Source organism: Trachypithecus francoisi, unplaced genomic scaffold, assembly GCF_009764315.1.
Source record: "Trachypithecus francoisi isolate TF-2019V2 unplaced genomic scaffold, Tfra_2.0 Lachesis_group2, whole genome shotgun sequence".
Taxonomy (NCBI): Eukaryota; Metazoa; Chordata; class Mammalia; order Primates; family Cercopithecidae; genus Trachypithecus; species Trachypithecus francoisi.
The window spans coordinates 160,813,191-160,828,681 of record NW_022681465.1 but is presented as its reverse complement, the minus strand read 5'-3'; the positions used below and the strand labels follow the sequence as shown (position 1 = coordinate 160,828,681).

Here is a 15,491-nt window from a genome sequence, read left to right as displayed (position 1 = left end):
ATTTTTGAAATTTTTGTAGAGACTTGGGGGGAAGTTGCCCTACGCTGCCCAGGTTGGTTTTGAACCTTGGGCTCATGTGATCCACCCACCTTGGCCTCTCAAAATGCTGGGATTACAGGGTGAGCCACCATGCCCAGCTGATCTTCCTTCTTTTGAGGACTACTTTTCCTCTGCATCTTAAACCCAGAGATTCCAGTGGGAAACAGTGCCCTGTTCCCTAGCTATGTAAACTAAGGTAGAAAGAGCTTTTCTCTAGAGTTCTGTACACAATTAGATCTGTAAGCAGAGCATCCCTTCTTATCTGGTTGCTAAGCTGGAAGAACCTGAAGGTGGGCAGGAGAAAATGAAGCCAATAGGCAGGGAAATGGGAAGGGGAATTGGCGAGAAGGACACTGAGCAAGAGTCAAACAAAGACTCAGAGCAACAAAGCAACAGAAACAGAGCACGCAGGACAGAGAAAGAAAGAGCACAGTATGTGTAGCAAAGAGCATTTGTGACAGAAAGTGTCACAAAGAAAGCAAGCAAGGAAAAATAAGCAAGCCATACAGAGCCAAAAGACCAGAAACAGGCAGATAGGGGCAGACATACCTGCAAGCATCCAGGTACCCTGAGGCTAGAGTTGCCTCTGCTTTCTCTAGGGGGTCAATAAACTAACCTTTTGGCTTTACATTTTTTTCTTTCTTTTTTTTTTTTTTAAAGACAGGGTTTCACTCTGTCACCCAAGCTTGTGCAGTGATATGATCACAGCTCACTGTAGCCTCAGCCTCCTTAGCAGCTAGGACCACAAGCACTGGCCTTTTGGCTTTTGTTAATTCAAGTTAAGGCTCTGATAACTACAATTGGAAGAGTCCGGATCTGTTTCCTAAAACCATGTCTTATACTTCCTTTGGATTTCTGCACAGCTTTAATAGTCATTTAACAATCCAGACTAAATACTCAAATTGTGATCTTTAGACAAGCTAGTTCTTAAGGGTCTGCGACTGTTTGAATGCTTGTATCTCCTCAAAATTTTTATGTTGAAATCATAACCCCTAAAGTGATGGAATTATGAAGTGTAGCCTTTGGGAAGTGATTAGGTCATGAGAACACTCATGAATGGGATTAGTATAAAAGAAGCCTGAGGGAGCTCATTCTCTCCTTCTACCCTGTGAAGCTACGATTAGAAGGTACCTCTAACAATCAGAAAGAGGTCTTTTACCAGACACCAAATCTGCTGCTGGGGCCTCGATCTTTAAACTTTCCAGCCTCAAGAACAGTGCGAAATAAATTTCTGTTGTTTATAAGCTACCCCTAAGTCTACAGTATTTTGTTGTAACAGCCTGAATGGACTAAGACAGGATCATATAGGGGCAATTTTATCTCATGACTGACTAGTATGCTGAGTTGTTTTCTGGCTATGAAATTATAGGGTTTAAATGGAGTATATTTCTGAATAATACATAGAACCACAAACTTGTTTGCAGGTTATAATCCTTTTTTAAAGACAAGTACTTTTAAATTTAAATATGTGTACATGCTAAAAAGACTTTTGAAATATCTTATTTATATACACTGATTTAATCTAAGAAACAACTGGGGAAAAAACCGAAAGCAGTATTTTCTACACAATTTAATTTCTCAATATGCAGGAGAGCTCACTCCTGGTACATCCCTTTCCTATTTTATCAATTTTAAGTGTAATCTGCATTAAAAATTCAGGTTTTTAAATCACTGTCTTCATCTTAATCTAAGATTTTCATCCCCTGACCGAGATTATTTCAACCTAGTCTCATTCCCATATTTTAGATTATGTTGCATAAAAAGATAGACAGCTCACAACATAAAAAGGCAAGATGGAATTTAGTTATATGGACAGTAGGGAAGGTTAATTATCATCTGCATGAGAAGCAAAGACAACTAAGATGACAGCTCTTTAGGAAGAATGGAAGTCATGGGTTGGGACTTAGAGGTTACTAAAAGAACTTTTTAAGGAATCTTTTCACACCAACTGCAAAGGAAAGAATATAATCTACCCTTACAATTGCCTTTCTAGGCCAGGCACAATGGCTCCTGCCTGTAATCTCAACACTTTGGGAGGCTGAGGCATGCAGATCACTTGAGCTTAGAAGTTTGAGGCCAGCCTGGGCAACATGGAGAAACCCTGTCTCTATAAAAAATACAAAAATTAGTCAGGTGTGGTGGCACATGCCTGCAGTCCCAGCTACTCAGGAGACTGAGGTGGGAGGACTGCTTGCGCCTCGGAGGCAAAGGCTGCAGTGAGCCGAGATCTTGCCACTGCACTCCAGTCTGGGTGACAGTCTGAGAACCTGTCTCAAAAACAAAAATCAAAACCCCCCAAAAACCACAACTACCTTTCTTATACCTCTACTTTTTACATAGTAGTATAAAAAGAAAAAGAATAAAATTAGTTAAGAAAATACACTAAACTATTAAAATATTAAGAGTATACAAGAGTATAAGGTGATAAAATAGAAATTAAGAATAAAAAAATAAGACTGGTCAAAAACATGCCAGGAAATTTAAAAGGATTTTTTTTTTTTAACTTAAATTAAAAAAAAAAAAATGTAGAGACTAATTCCTTGATTAAACAAAGGAAAGCGAGGTCCTTAAGAGAAAGGTAGATATGATTACGACCACAGGACAAGAAGTCACCGCATGATACTTCTGAATATGCCGTTCCTGGGCAGAAAGTTTAATGCTATAATAATTAGATAAGAATTTTTTTCAACGTAATATCCACAATGTTCAGCATACAATAAAAACTTACTACATAAGTGAAGGGGGGAAATGTGACCTATAAACAGGAAACAAATCACTATAAAGAGATTCGATAATGAAAGAGACAAGAACTTTCAACATTTATTATAAATAAGTTCAAGAATTTAGAAGAAAAACAATTAGAGGAAAAATGGATCATCTCAGTAAGGAGATATAAACTGTAAGAAGAATAAATTTGAAGAAAGGGCAACAAAAGCTACCCAATCTGAAGTAGAGATGAGAAAAAAAGCAAAAAAAAAAAAAAAATTAACAAAGCCTTAGAGACTCATATCGTAATATCAAGAGTGGAAATATGTGGGTCAAAAGACACTCCGTATTCATGAAGGTAGGGTACATAGAAGACTGAGCCCAGGCCTTTCAATTAATTTATCCTAGCACCTGGGATATATCAGACCCTTAATTATGATAAATGAGTTAAGTCCAGGAAAAACATATATACTGGTGATAGGATTAAGACAGTATGAAACTTTTTTCTTTTCCTGACATATCAATGTCTCTGTATGTATAAATATAATTTGGTGAGGCAGACAGTCTGAGGTGATTTTCTGATGACTCGGCCTTCCCCAAATAAACCCCCAGAGGATATCCTTTTCCTGTTTCCATCTAGATAAACATGAAGCTACAATGAAGAGAACTATAGGCTGGAAGAAAGAGTTATACAAACTTACAAAAACCACACTTTCAAATTTAGGGCAAGTGTTAAGCCAGAACCTTAGACTTTCAGTGCCTCTCTTTTCTGTATTCCCATCTTTAGTATTTCATCTAACCTTTTCACAGACCATTTAGTCCCTTAGGTCTTCCTGGTCAGGGTTAGAACTCTATGAAGTTAATCCTTCAGTCCAGGTTGACCCATTTCATAACCTCTACAACAGGGCAGGCAGGCCAAGTCAAGTCTCTTTTGTCCTGGATAATAAAGTTTTAGTTAGCAGAGATCTGCATTTTCCATGGAGCCAATATTGGTTTCTACTTTCAAATATAATTCAATGCAAAAAAAAATTCCTAGATTACTTCCTAAATGCCAACACTGTGCCTGACTCAGCATGGGATACAAATGTAAGACATCAACTCTGCACTCCATGAATTCACTCTGGTGATGAAAAATGACAAGTTTACAAGTAACTACCCAAAAAAGCAGAGAGCAAAAGTGACATGTCTGAGAGAAAAACTGCTGAGGGATTCCAAGGAAGGAGACATCTCTTCTTGCTGGAAAGACATGGGAGGTAACATGAAAATGTCATCTACATGAAGCTACGGGTAGAAGAGTATGATTAAAACACAAGGCTAGGAAAAAGGCAGACATGTTCAGGGAATAACGTACACATGTGATGGGGCAGAATCTAGAATGTGTAAGTGGGGAAACAGTAAAATATAAAACCACATTGTAGTTAGAGGTAAAAGGCTTGGAATTTAAAATTAAGAGTGTAATTTAGATAACAGTGAAGCATTAAAGCTTTTTAAATACAGGAGTAATTAAAAATCAGAGCAATTTATTTCAAGTGGGAGTTTAAAAATGATAGTCAAAAGATTATAATAGATTTTGACTAGGACTCAGATGATATATATATATATTTTTTTCTTCTGTGACGGAGTCTTTCTCTGTCGCCCAGGCTGGAGTGCAGTGGCGTGATCTTGGCTCACTGCACCTCTGCCTCCCAGGTTCAAGCGATTCTCTTGCCTCAGCCTCCTGAGTAGCTGGTGCATGTGCCACCTCACGTGGCTAATTTTTTCTGTATTTTTAGTAGAGATGAGGTTTCACTATGTTGGCCAAACTGGTCTCAAACTCCTGACCTCAAGTGATCCACCGAACCCAGCCCTCGATGATATTCTTAACAGAAATATTTAAGAAAGGTGGAAGAGAACATGTGGTGACTTGGGGTGACAAAAGAACATACTAGTGAAAATGTGGCACCAGGTTTCTGAAGAGATTGGCACTCAGAGCTGTGCATTAGGAAATCATGTTGCCATAGAGGTGGTAACTGAAGCCTTGGGATTTTTAAAAACACGCTTACTCCCTATATAGAAACTGAAAAAGCAGGTGGGGGATAAATGTGTGCCTTGAATTGTTTACGAATGAGTTAACAAAAAGACAAAGTGCTTTTGTTCAAGAGTCAATATTTCACAGTTTTCTAGCTCATGGAAAAGACTGAAATAAATAGAAAAAGGAATCTAGAAAGAAGTACTTCTTATTCTCGAGTACTCTTTGAAGATGCATAAGATATTCTATCTAAGAACATTCTAACACCTTAATGTATACTTTAAAAGTTTAATCTATGCTGATTAGAAACACATTCACACTGGAACCAATAATTTGCTTTCCCCACTGCCCCCTCAACACTGTAGTAAATGCTATATTTTGAAGTTTCCTTGAGGGCCAAGGGCTTTTATTTTTAGACCAGAAGACATGAAAACTCTCAAGAAGGAAATGGATAGAAGTGTAGCCACACATTTGGCCATATAAAACAGTGTCAACAGTTTTCCTATTAAGAACTGCCGTCAGGAAACCCAAATCCCGCATGTTCTTACTTATAAGTGGGCGCTAACGATTGGGTACATATGGACATAAAGATGGGAACAACAGACACTGGGGTCTATTAGAGTAGGGAGAGAGGGACAAGGGCTGAAAAACTACCAACTGCGTATTATGCTCACTATCTGGGTGACGGGATCATTCAAATCCCAAACCCTCAGTATCACGCAATATACGTATGTAAGAAATCTGCACATGTACCCCCTGAATCTAAAATAAAAGTTGAAATTATTTTTAAAAATTGGGGAGACATCCATTTTTCTGGGTGAGAAGACTCCACGTTAGAAAAAAAATGCCCAAATTAATCTATATATAGTCTTCTGTCCCACAAACAAAGCTGGATTTCACTTGAAACGTTTCTAAATTTCTAGAAGAATAAAAGCAGAAACACTAAAAAAAATAGCTGTTAGGGTATCTTCCCCTCAACTCTCCAAATTAAAAACACTTGTATCATTTCACAAGGCTTTGCTTATGGTGTTAAAGGCTAGGTGTTCACTTAAAAAATCTCTCAAATGCGAAAATTCAGATAACCAGACAAATCACTTCAGCTATCCCTGGTTAAGATACATACATTGGCAATGTACACCTGTAACTAAGGAGTATATTCATAGCTCCAACAGGGAATCTAAAGGTAGCCTAAGGTGAAGGGAAAGATCAAGGGTCCAGTACTAGTATTTAATTCTTCTCCTTGTTTTATTCCCAAGGATCTGATTGGAAATATTCGTGTATGTGCATGCACACATACACACAATTCAGTTAGTTAGATATTTATCTTATCCATGGATTAAAATTATAGAAATCTTGTACTTTGGAGGGTATATCTTATCAACCTATTATAATTCTGTGTTTATTCCTTTTACTCTCCTTTAAATACGTCCTCAAGATTAGTTAAATAAACAAATGATAATGTTGGTTTAAGAAACATAATAAAAACTACCCACAAACCCACCACTAGTAGAAAAACACTGTTTACTAATTGGTGCTCTTGAACTCGGATTTACATTTTGTATCTACAAATATAAAAGCATGTAAGTATATATATTTAAAGAAATATAATGTTAATCCTATATACTTATCTCACAGATATGATATATAAGATTTTATACATAGGAGATATAAAAAATATGTTAAGTATGTAGGTGTATATTTTTATGATTTTGATTTTTTACCTTTTGTGTTTATCTTTATTGGCTTCTTTTTGTTTTGGCATTTATGCTGTTTCTATCTTTTGGCTATTGTCCTAAAGTTAACTGTTAATGTCAGAGTTTGAAATTTTTTTTTTTTTGGAGACGGAGTTTCACTCTTTGTTGCCCAGGCTGGAGTGCACTGGTGTGATCTCGGCTCACAGCAACCTCTGCCTCCCAGGTTCAAGCGATTCTCCTGCCTCAGCCTCCTGAGTAGCTGGGATTACAGGCATGCTCCACCACCCCGGCTAATTTTTTATTTTTAGTAGAGACGGAGTTTCTCCATGTTGATCAGGCTGATCTTGAACCCCCGAACTCAGGTGATCCGCCTACCTCTGCCTCCCAAATCGCTGAGATTATAGGCTTGAGCCACCATGCCGGGCAGCAGAGTTTGAAAATTTTTATCTTCTTTGACGACTCTTAAAAAATTTTATCTTGGCCGGGCACGGTGGCTCAAGCCTGTAATCCCAGCACTTTGGGAGGCTGAGACGGGCGGATCACGAGGTCAGGAGATCGAGACCATCCTGGCTAATACGGTGAAACCCCGTCTCTACTAAAAAATACAGAAAACTAGCAGGGCGAGGTGGCGGGCGCCTGTAGTCCCAGCTACTCGGGAGGCTGAGGCAGGAGAATGGCGTAAACCCGGGAGGCGGAGCTTGAAGTGAGCTGAGATCCGGCCACTGTACTCCAGCCTGGGCGACAGAGCGAAACTCCGCCTCAAAAAAAAAAAAAAAAAAAATTTATCTTAGGTTTTATATATTTCATGTTAACATTATTATAAGTTTCTCCTTTAATTTCTTCATTCCTATTTTGGTTCTAGAGTTTTAATAATTTTGTTCCTTTTATCTGTTCGTGCTCTCTAAAGTCATTCCCACTTTTATTGGTTAATTTATAAATTTCAATGCACCATATTTTTTGAAATTATATGATTCCATTTATATGACCTTCTGAAAAAGGCAAAACTTTATGGGTAGAAAAGAGATTGGTGGTTGCCAGGGCTTAGGATAGGGGTCAGGAGAAGGGACTTGACTGCAAAGGGTCATATGGGTACTTTCTGAGGTGATGGAAATATTCTACATATTGACATAGGCTATGCCTTGGTCCTGCAATGGAACACCTCCAACCAACACCAGCAGGTGTACTCCAGTCTCATCCTCGGGTTGTCCAGCTAAAAGGCGAGTCATCTGCAGGTGCTAATATAAGTGCAATGCTATAGGAGCTCCTGTAGCATCTTTGCAAAGACGTAGGGACCAACTGTGTACAGTCCATCTTCTAGTTCACAATAAAGCATTGCTCTTTCCAAGTGACCTTGAATCTTAATCTGTGCACTATTCTGGCTTAGAGACGTGGATATCCCACTGATACCAGGTTCCTATAGTTTTTCTTTTCTTTTCTTTTTTGAGACAGAGTCTTGCTCTGTTGGCCAGGCTGGAGTGTAGTGGCATGATCTTGGCTTGCTGCAACCTCCGCCTCCTAGGCTCAAGCAATTCTCCTTCCTCAGCCTCCCAAGTAGCTGGGATTACAGGTGTGTCACCACGCCCAGCTAATTTTGGAATTTTTAGTAGAGACAGGGTTTCACCATGTTGGTCATGCTGGTCTTGAACTCCTAACCTCAGGTAATCCGCCTGCCTCGGCCTCCCATCCTATAGTTTTTCAACACCAAACCTCTGTGTATAGTCTCAGAGAGGTCCAGATATTCTCACATGTCCTCAGAGAAATCTACAGCCACATCCCTGAACTTCACTGATCCAGGGTCAATCTTCCTCAGCATTTTCTTCTGGAAAAACACAGTCTACCTTGATTTTTACATGTGCAACAGTTCTTCTTTCACAAGATAATTCTTTTGGGGAGGGCAGAATGCATGAAGCCCAATAGGTACACAAGCACTAAGTGGTCCCAGAGCCACTGTATTAACTTGTCTCATCTCTCTTTTAATTCTTTGTTCTCTCTACTATAAAATGGAGAACAGGGAAAAATTCCTTGTTCTGTATACTGTAAAAAGCAAACAGGGAGATATAGATGACCACAGCAATGACCTCTGTTGAGAAAAGTCACATATAAACCAAAAAAATGGGTATTGTCTTTGTTCCATCTTGCATCTGCCTACAAACTTCCCTGAATAGAAGGCGGCTGTTTTCCTAAAATATCTCAATCTGGGTAACTCTGTAGAACCAGTCTAAAATGCTTTCCTCAGACAACAACGATACTATTTCTACAAATCTTAGTATATGGTAGCCACTACCCATATGTGGTTATTAGGCACTTAAAACATGGCTAGTCAAATTGGGATGTGCCGTAACTTTAAACGCTGTTTTCTGATGACTTAGTATGAAGAAGGAAGGTAAGGTAACTCATTCATAATGTTAAAACATTAAATACATGTTTTAATTATAATATTTGGTTATACTGCACTAAATAAAACATATTACTAAAACGAATTTTACCTGTTTCCTTTTATATTTTTTAATGTGGCTACTAGAAAATTTAAAATTAAATACGCGGCTCACATTAAATTTCTATTTGACAGCTTTGGAATAGATAATATATTTGAATTCCTTAACAAACCAACCCTGAATATCATGCATTCCTCTTGTTATTTTATTTAAACTGTTTTATGTTCTATACTCATAATCTCTGACAAAATCAACCACCGGGCTCCACACCCAGGGAACTGTCCCTTACAACTTGCATTAAAGGAGACATCATTGGAAGTTCCACTATCTGGATCGCGAAATACTTACTGCCCTGGCTTGAACCTAACTTGGGTTCAATCTCAGCAGGATCATGTGAGGATTCTCTCAGTTTATGGGTTTTCCTAGAACTTCTCCCCACTATTACAAGGATCACTGAAAAGCTCAGTAGGTTTGAAATTGTGTCTTTTGGGTTTTAGAAAATGGAAAAGTCCATAAATATTCTCACTAATTTGCTACTTAATTCATGCTATACTACAACAGAGGCTTTATGGTAGAAAAGCAGCTCTAATTTTCTTCATGACTTCTAACTACAGAAGACATATACAGTCAATTATAACAAAAATCAGTCTTTTTGTAAGTTCAGTTATTCCAAGAACTAATTTTTTAACCAAAACAAGCATTAGATATTAACATGGATTCATCTGGATAAATGAAAGAGAACACTAGATTCATACTCTGCTGAACCATACTTAATCATTCTCAAAAGAGAGATTGCCTCTTTAATCAGGCTTACAAATTTGACACGGTATATAAAGTTTATTTTTTCAAAGACCTTACGCTTGAATTTCATACTCTAAAAGATACGTTAACCATCTAAGGCACAAGCACAGAATATCTGGCAGAATAAAAAAACCATATACACAGCACAGAAATTCCTAAGGTATTACCTGATAGATATCAGATAAACTGCTGCTTCCAGAGTCACTGGCAATGCTACAACCAGACTGACTAGAAGACACATGAGTCACCTGTGGATGAGGGTTGTCTGTGAGATGCATCTTGGTAAGATCAGCTGGAAGCTGAAAAAAAAAATAATTTAAGTTATTCTAAATGTCTTCATCTTTTTAAGGGGCTTTGGCACATTAACTTCAACAAATTTTTATGTACATAACTGTGCAATCCCATTTCTAACACAAGTTCTCCACTTTTAGCAAAAAGATCTTTTGAAATAAGAACCATATAGTACTCTCTGAAATGATTAGGCAATTCTACAATGGTAAGCTCACTGAACAGTTTTCAAAAGCCATTACTAATGATATTTCTGAGGAAAAACTTGGACCTTCTATCTTCCCAAATAAAAACATCAGACCTGTCCATTTAAGGGTAGGAATGTTACCCTTTAAACACACACATGCACACACACACACTCTCTCTCTCTCTCTCTTTCTCCCTCCCAGCCTCCCTCCTAATAAAAAATGGTGACTAACACAAGAATAAAACAGCAATGTCTTGGAATTCAGCTACCGGAAGCAAGACTTAAGACCAGTAACAAATTGATTACATTCAATATTCCAAAAATTTTGTGAGCATCTTTACACTTAATATTGAATTAGCTTCTAGTTGGCCCCTGAGAGATTTCTTAGTAATCAACATGATTTAATGAATGTCTGCACTAGACGCAGGTATACAAGAAACACAAAAAGTAAGTGACTCCACCACCTCATCTTGAATATGGTCACACTCTAATCAGGTATGCAGGCTGTATAATGTATTTCATACCATAAAACAGACATCTCACAAAATAAAAGCTACAGAAATTAAGACAATAAACCATTGCATTCCAGAGTAGTGAAAGTTTTACATAAGAGGTATGCTTATTTATTTTCCAAATGATTTCTCTGCAATTTGCTATTCAGGGCTTAAAAAAAACCAATTTAATTTTAAAAATAGGGTTTCTCATTGCTTTACTACTGAAAAACATTAAAGAAACACACACATAGTGTATATTAAATGTATTGAGGGAATGACTGAGTCTGAATTATATTATCTCAAGAGGAATTAATGTAATTATAAAAATTACACATAAAGTACATCACGAACTTCCCCTGCTGATAACGGTATGTTAGATAATTCAGATGAATCCTAGTACTAAGATAAACAGAAAACCTGAAATACATACATACATATACACACAGAGTATCTGGCCTCTGAGGTTACTTTCTCTCTTAAGAATATTTTCTGATTCCTAAAGAAAAGGCTGAAAGGCCAAGAAGTACCTGTGACAGCCACCGACTAAAGGGACAAAGGTTAAATTCCAAGGCCTAGGATGGGAGGGCCATCTTTGGATTGGGACCCTGGAAAGTAAATTAGACTCTAGAGTAAAAGCCACCCAAAAGTAAACTGATGCTACTTTTAGAATCACCTCAATGCCTGATGTTAAAATAAGGTTATATAGGATTACTAGTATTTCCAATTAACTGTTGGAAGCAAACACAAATCCTCACTATAGGAAGAAAGTCATCCTTAGGTCTCAATTAAAAAATTTTTGTTCACATATACAACATCCATTGCTCAGTCCAATAAAACCAGGCATATACGACGAGACAGGATGGTATTGATGAAAAGTACGGAATAAACTCCAGAAACTAATAAAGAAGTTTCAAATAATAGGGTTACCAGACACAGTCTCTAAAACAACTGTGTTTAATATATACCAGGGGTTGGCAAACATTTTTGTTAACGGCCAAAGAATATATATATTTTAGGTTTCACAGGCCACATACAGTTTCTGCTGTATGCTTCTTCTTTCTTTTTTTAAAATCTTTTTAACAACTCTTTAAAAATGTAAAAAATCATTCTTAGCTCACAGGTCATATAGCTCACTGGTCAGAATTGGTCCAGTTAGTGATTTATCATATATAGAGAGAAAAATACAAGACTAACAATTTCAGCAAAGAAAGAAAAAGAATTAAATGAAAAATCTAGAACTAAAATATACAACTATGGAAATTAAAAAGCCAACAAGTGGGCTTAAAAAAAGATCTGACAGAGCTAAAAACAGAATTTGAAAAGTAAAGACTAGTCTGAAAAATATCCAGAATGAAGCATGGAGAGGAAAAAAGGTGAAGTTGGGAGAGAAGGGGTAAGAGCCATAGGAGATTCAGTAAGAACGTGACATCTGAAGAACCAGAGTCTGAGAGGAGCGAGTACACAGAAGCAAGATGATGGCTAAGCATTTTCCAAAAGTGACAAAAGACCTCACGTCACAGATCAAGGAGGTTTAAAAACTCTCAGCAAGATAAAAAAACAAAAAACAAAAAACAAAAACCCACCCCAAAACAAACAAACAAACAATCCCCCCATACCTATTCACACCAGGGTACATGTGTCAGGGGGTGAGGGGGAATACCAAGATAAAAGTTTTAAAGTAGCCAGGAAAAAACCCTGAGAGATTAGATTACTTTGGCAGAAGCAAAATTAAGTTGATGGCTGGCTTCTCAACATAAATTGTGGAAGCCAGAGGACAATTGAGTGATATCTCCAAGAGTTAAAATTCTATACCTAGCAAAAGCAGTACTCAAAAAAGGGGAAAAATAATTTTCAAATAAAGAAAAATGAAGGAAATAATTCCTTAGCAGTCCTACAATGAATAAAATCCACTGGGAGAAGAAAAATGATTCCAGATGGAAGCTTTCAGGCACAAGAAAGAAGAAAAACCAAGGAAAATGGGAAATGTGTGGCTAAATCTACATGAATGCTGACTATATAAAATAGTAACATTAATATCCCATGAAGTTTAAAATACAGTAATTAAAATACAACAACAGAATGTAAGTCTGGAGAAGGGTAAATGAAGCTACTAAAGTGCTCTCAGTTCCTTGTACTGTCCATGAAACTGTAGTAGCAGACTTGAAAGGTGAAGAATGTGTGTTGTAATTTCTGATTTAAGAAAAGCATAGTAAAAAAGTGTATACCTACCAAGTTAACAGAGGGGAAAATATTAAATAATCGAAGAATGGAAAAATATACACCATGCAAACACAACCAAAAGGAAGCTGATATAGCTTAAAGTACACTTGGTGCAAAAGCATTAGTAGAGCCAATAGGGGACATTTTATAAGTATGTGAGGTGATGGATGGAGATATATATCTATATCTATATGTACAGATAGATGGTTACACACACACACACAGAGAGAGAGAGAGAGAGAGAGAGAGAGAGAGAGAGAGTCTCGCTCTGTCACCTAGGCTGGAGGGCAGTGGCATAATCTCGGCTCACTGCAACCTCTGCCTCCCGGGTTTGAGTGATTCTTTTGCCTCAGCCTCCTGAATAGCCGGGATTACAGATGTATACCACCGTGCCCAACTAATTTTTGTATTTTTAGTACAGAAGGGGTTTCACCACATTGGCCAGGCTGGTCTCCAGCTCTTGACCTCAAGTAATCTGCCTGCCTCAGCCTCCCAAAGTGCTGGGATTACAGGTGTGAACCACCATGCCTGGCCAAGGTGATGGATATATTAACTACCGTGATTTGATAGTTTCACAACGTGAACATGTATCAAAACATCACACTGTACCCCACAAATACATCCAATTATTATTTGTGAATTAAAAATAAATTAAAATTTAAAAAATGTATAAGGCAAAAATGTCATCTACAATTATGCCATAAATTTTTAATACAGATCTCAGTAGCAGTCTGAATAAGCAAAACACACAAAAACAAAACAAGTAAAGATATACAAGAAATGAACATAATAAACAAATGACCTAAAGAGTATAGACATAGAATAACGGGACCAAAAACTCCAGAACACATTTTCTTTTAGAGCACATATTAAAACATTTGTAAAAATTTACAATAAGGCAAGTCTCAACAAATTACAAAAGACTGAAACCAGGGAATATTCAGCAATAACAGTGCAAATAAGGTAGAAATATATAACAAAAAGATAAATAGAAAACTATGTTAGAAAATTGTAAACAATCCTCTATTGAAATAGCCCATGAATCAATGAAGTCACATTGGAAATTAGAAAATATTAAAACAGAAAATTAAGATGCCATATATCAAAACCTGTGGGATAAGTTAAAGTCATGCTTAGAGGCCATTTATAGCTCTAATACATATATCAGAAAAGGCAACAAAAAAATTAACAAGCTCATAATTCCTTACAATAATGCAGAAATATTTATGAGGGTATGATACAATTCAAAGACCTTCCTCCCACTTGGTTTCTATTATTTAGATATGAAAAAAAGACTCATCTGGGAATGAAGTAGTTGGAAAGGCAAACACTGAAAATAGCTTGAAAATGTGTGGTGTTTGGTTAGGGTGTCAGGGGTAGGAGTCAGTATATATTGCAAATTCCTACAGAGAATTTGCAAGAAGACCAAAGAGAAGAAAGTCATTCATAAAAGTAACACAATGAACCAAAGCCAGAAGTCTGCCAAATGCCTTCATAGTACAGACAATGTACTGAGCAATCTTCACCCTCACTAGACCCTAAAAAGCAGGTGTTATTATTATCTTTATTTTACTGATGAGGAAACAGAGGCAATACGATTAAGCAACTTGGCCCAGATCATACACTCAAGTAAGCAGTAGAGTTAGGAATCAAACCCAGGTCTGACTCTAGCACTTTTCTATTATATTCTGCTTTGTGTCAGGAACTCTGCTGATGACATAAAAATGAAAACATATGGGCCCTGCCTTCAAGGAGCTCAGTCTAATAGTGGACAATGGAGACAGATCTATAAGCAAACAGCATCTGCTTTCTACTTCATGAAGAAAACTTCATACAGGAATTCCCTCAACCTCCTTACAGAATGAGAATAATGATGCTGACTGCAGTTAACATGTGAGTTATTTGTACCAAACACACACTTCTACATGTCTTTCACATAGATTATCTCACCTAATATTCAAACAACCAGATGAGGTAATACTATGATTATACCCAATTTATAGAGTAGGCAACCTAATCTTAGAGATGTTATAAAGGTTTCCCAGGGTCACATAGCTAGGAAACTGGGGTCCTGGGATCTGAAACCCAGGCAGCCTGACTAAATCCATTGATCTTTTCTACTAAATTGTTTCCTGATACTCAGTTGGGAGTTCACAACACCCAATAGTTTATCTTTTCTTTGTAACAAATGAAGCAAAAAGGAAAGGATTTTCCTCCAAGAGAAGTTCTTCGTTCCTTAAATCTTCTCCACTATCTCTCAGCTTACCTGCCCTTTCTCTTTCTCTTCCTGATCCACCTGGACTCTACAGCTGATCTTTCATCAGCAACCTCAATTCATTTACCTTATCGTCCTTCCAGCCCACCAGGTCTGGCAGAACTTCCCATCTTTCACAGCATCCTTCATCCGTTTCCTGTACCTGAACTTTTGTGCTCTGCTGGAGATAACATGTCCACAAAGCCTACTGTTAAAAAGTTCTATTTGAAGTGGCCAGAAACTTTTTTAGCTAACAACTTGAATACAGACATTATGAAGTTATAAAGTCTGCTGAATACTTTGTATACCGGGGGGGGGGGGGGCAGGGCAGGGAAGAGAGGTACTGAGAAAAGGCTAAAAGGCTA

At 37.4% G+C, this 15,491-nt stretch overlaps 1 protein-coding gene across 7 annotated transcripts in view; it reads right to left on the bottom strand.

Moving 5' to 3' along the window:
- RAPGEF6 (Rap guanine nucleotide exchange factor 6) overlaps positions 1-15,491 on the bottom strand; it is a 224,999-nt gene that overhangs the window by 89,914 nt on the left and 119,594 nt on the right. For all 7 annotated transcript variants that reach the window (XM_033181331.1, XM_033181325.1, XM_033181327.1 and 4 more), the window contains one exon: positions 9,851-9,982. In XM_033181331.1, the coding sequence (XP_033037222.1) occupies positions 9,851-9,982 (132 nt within the window). The remainder of the gene's footprint in view (positions 1-9,850; positions 9,983-15,491) is intronic.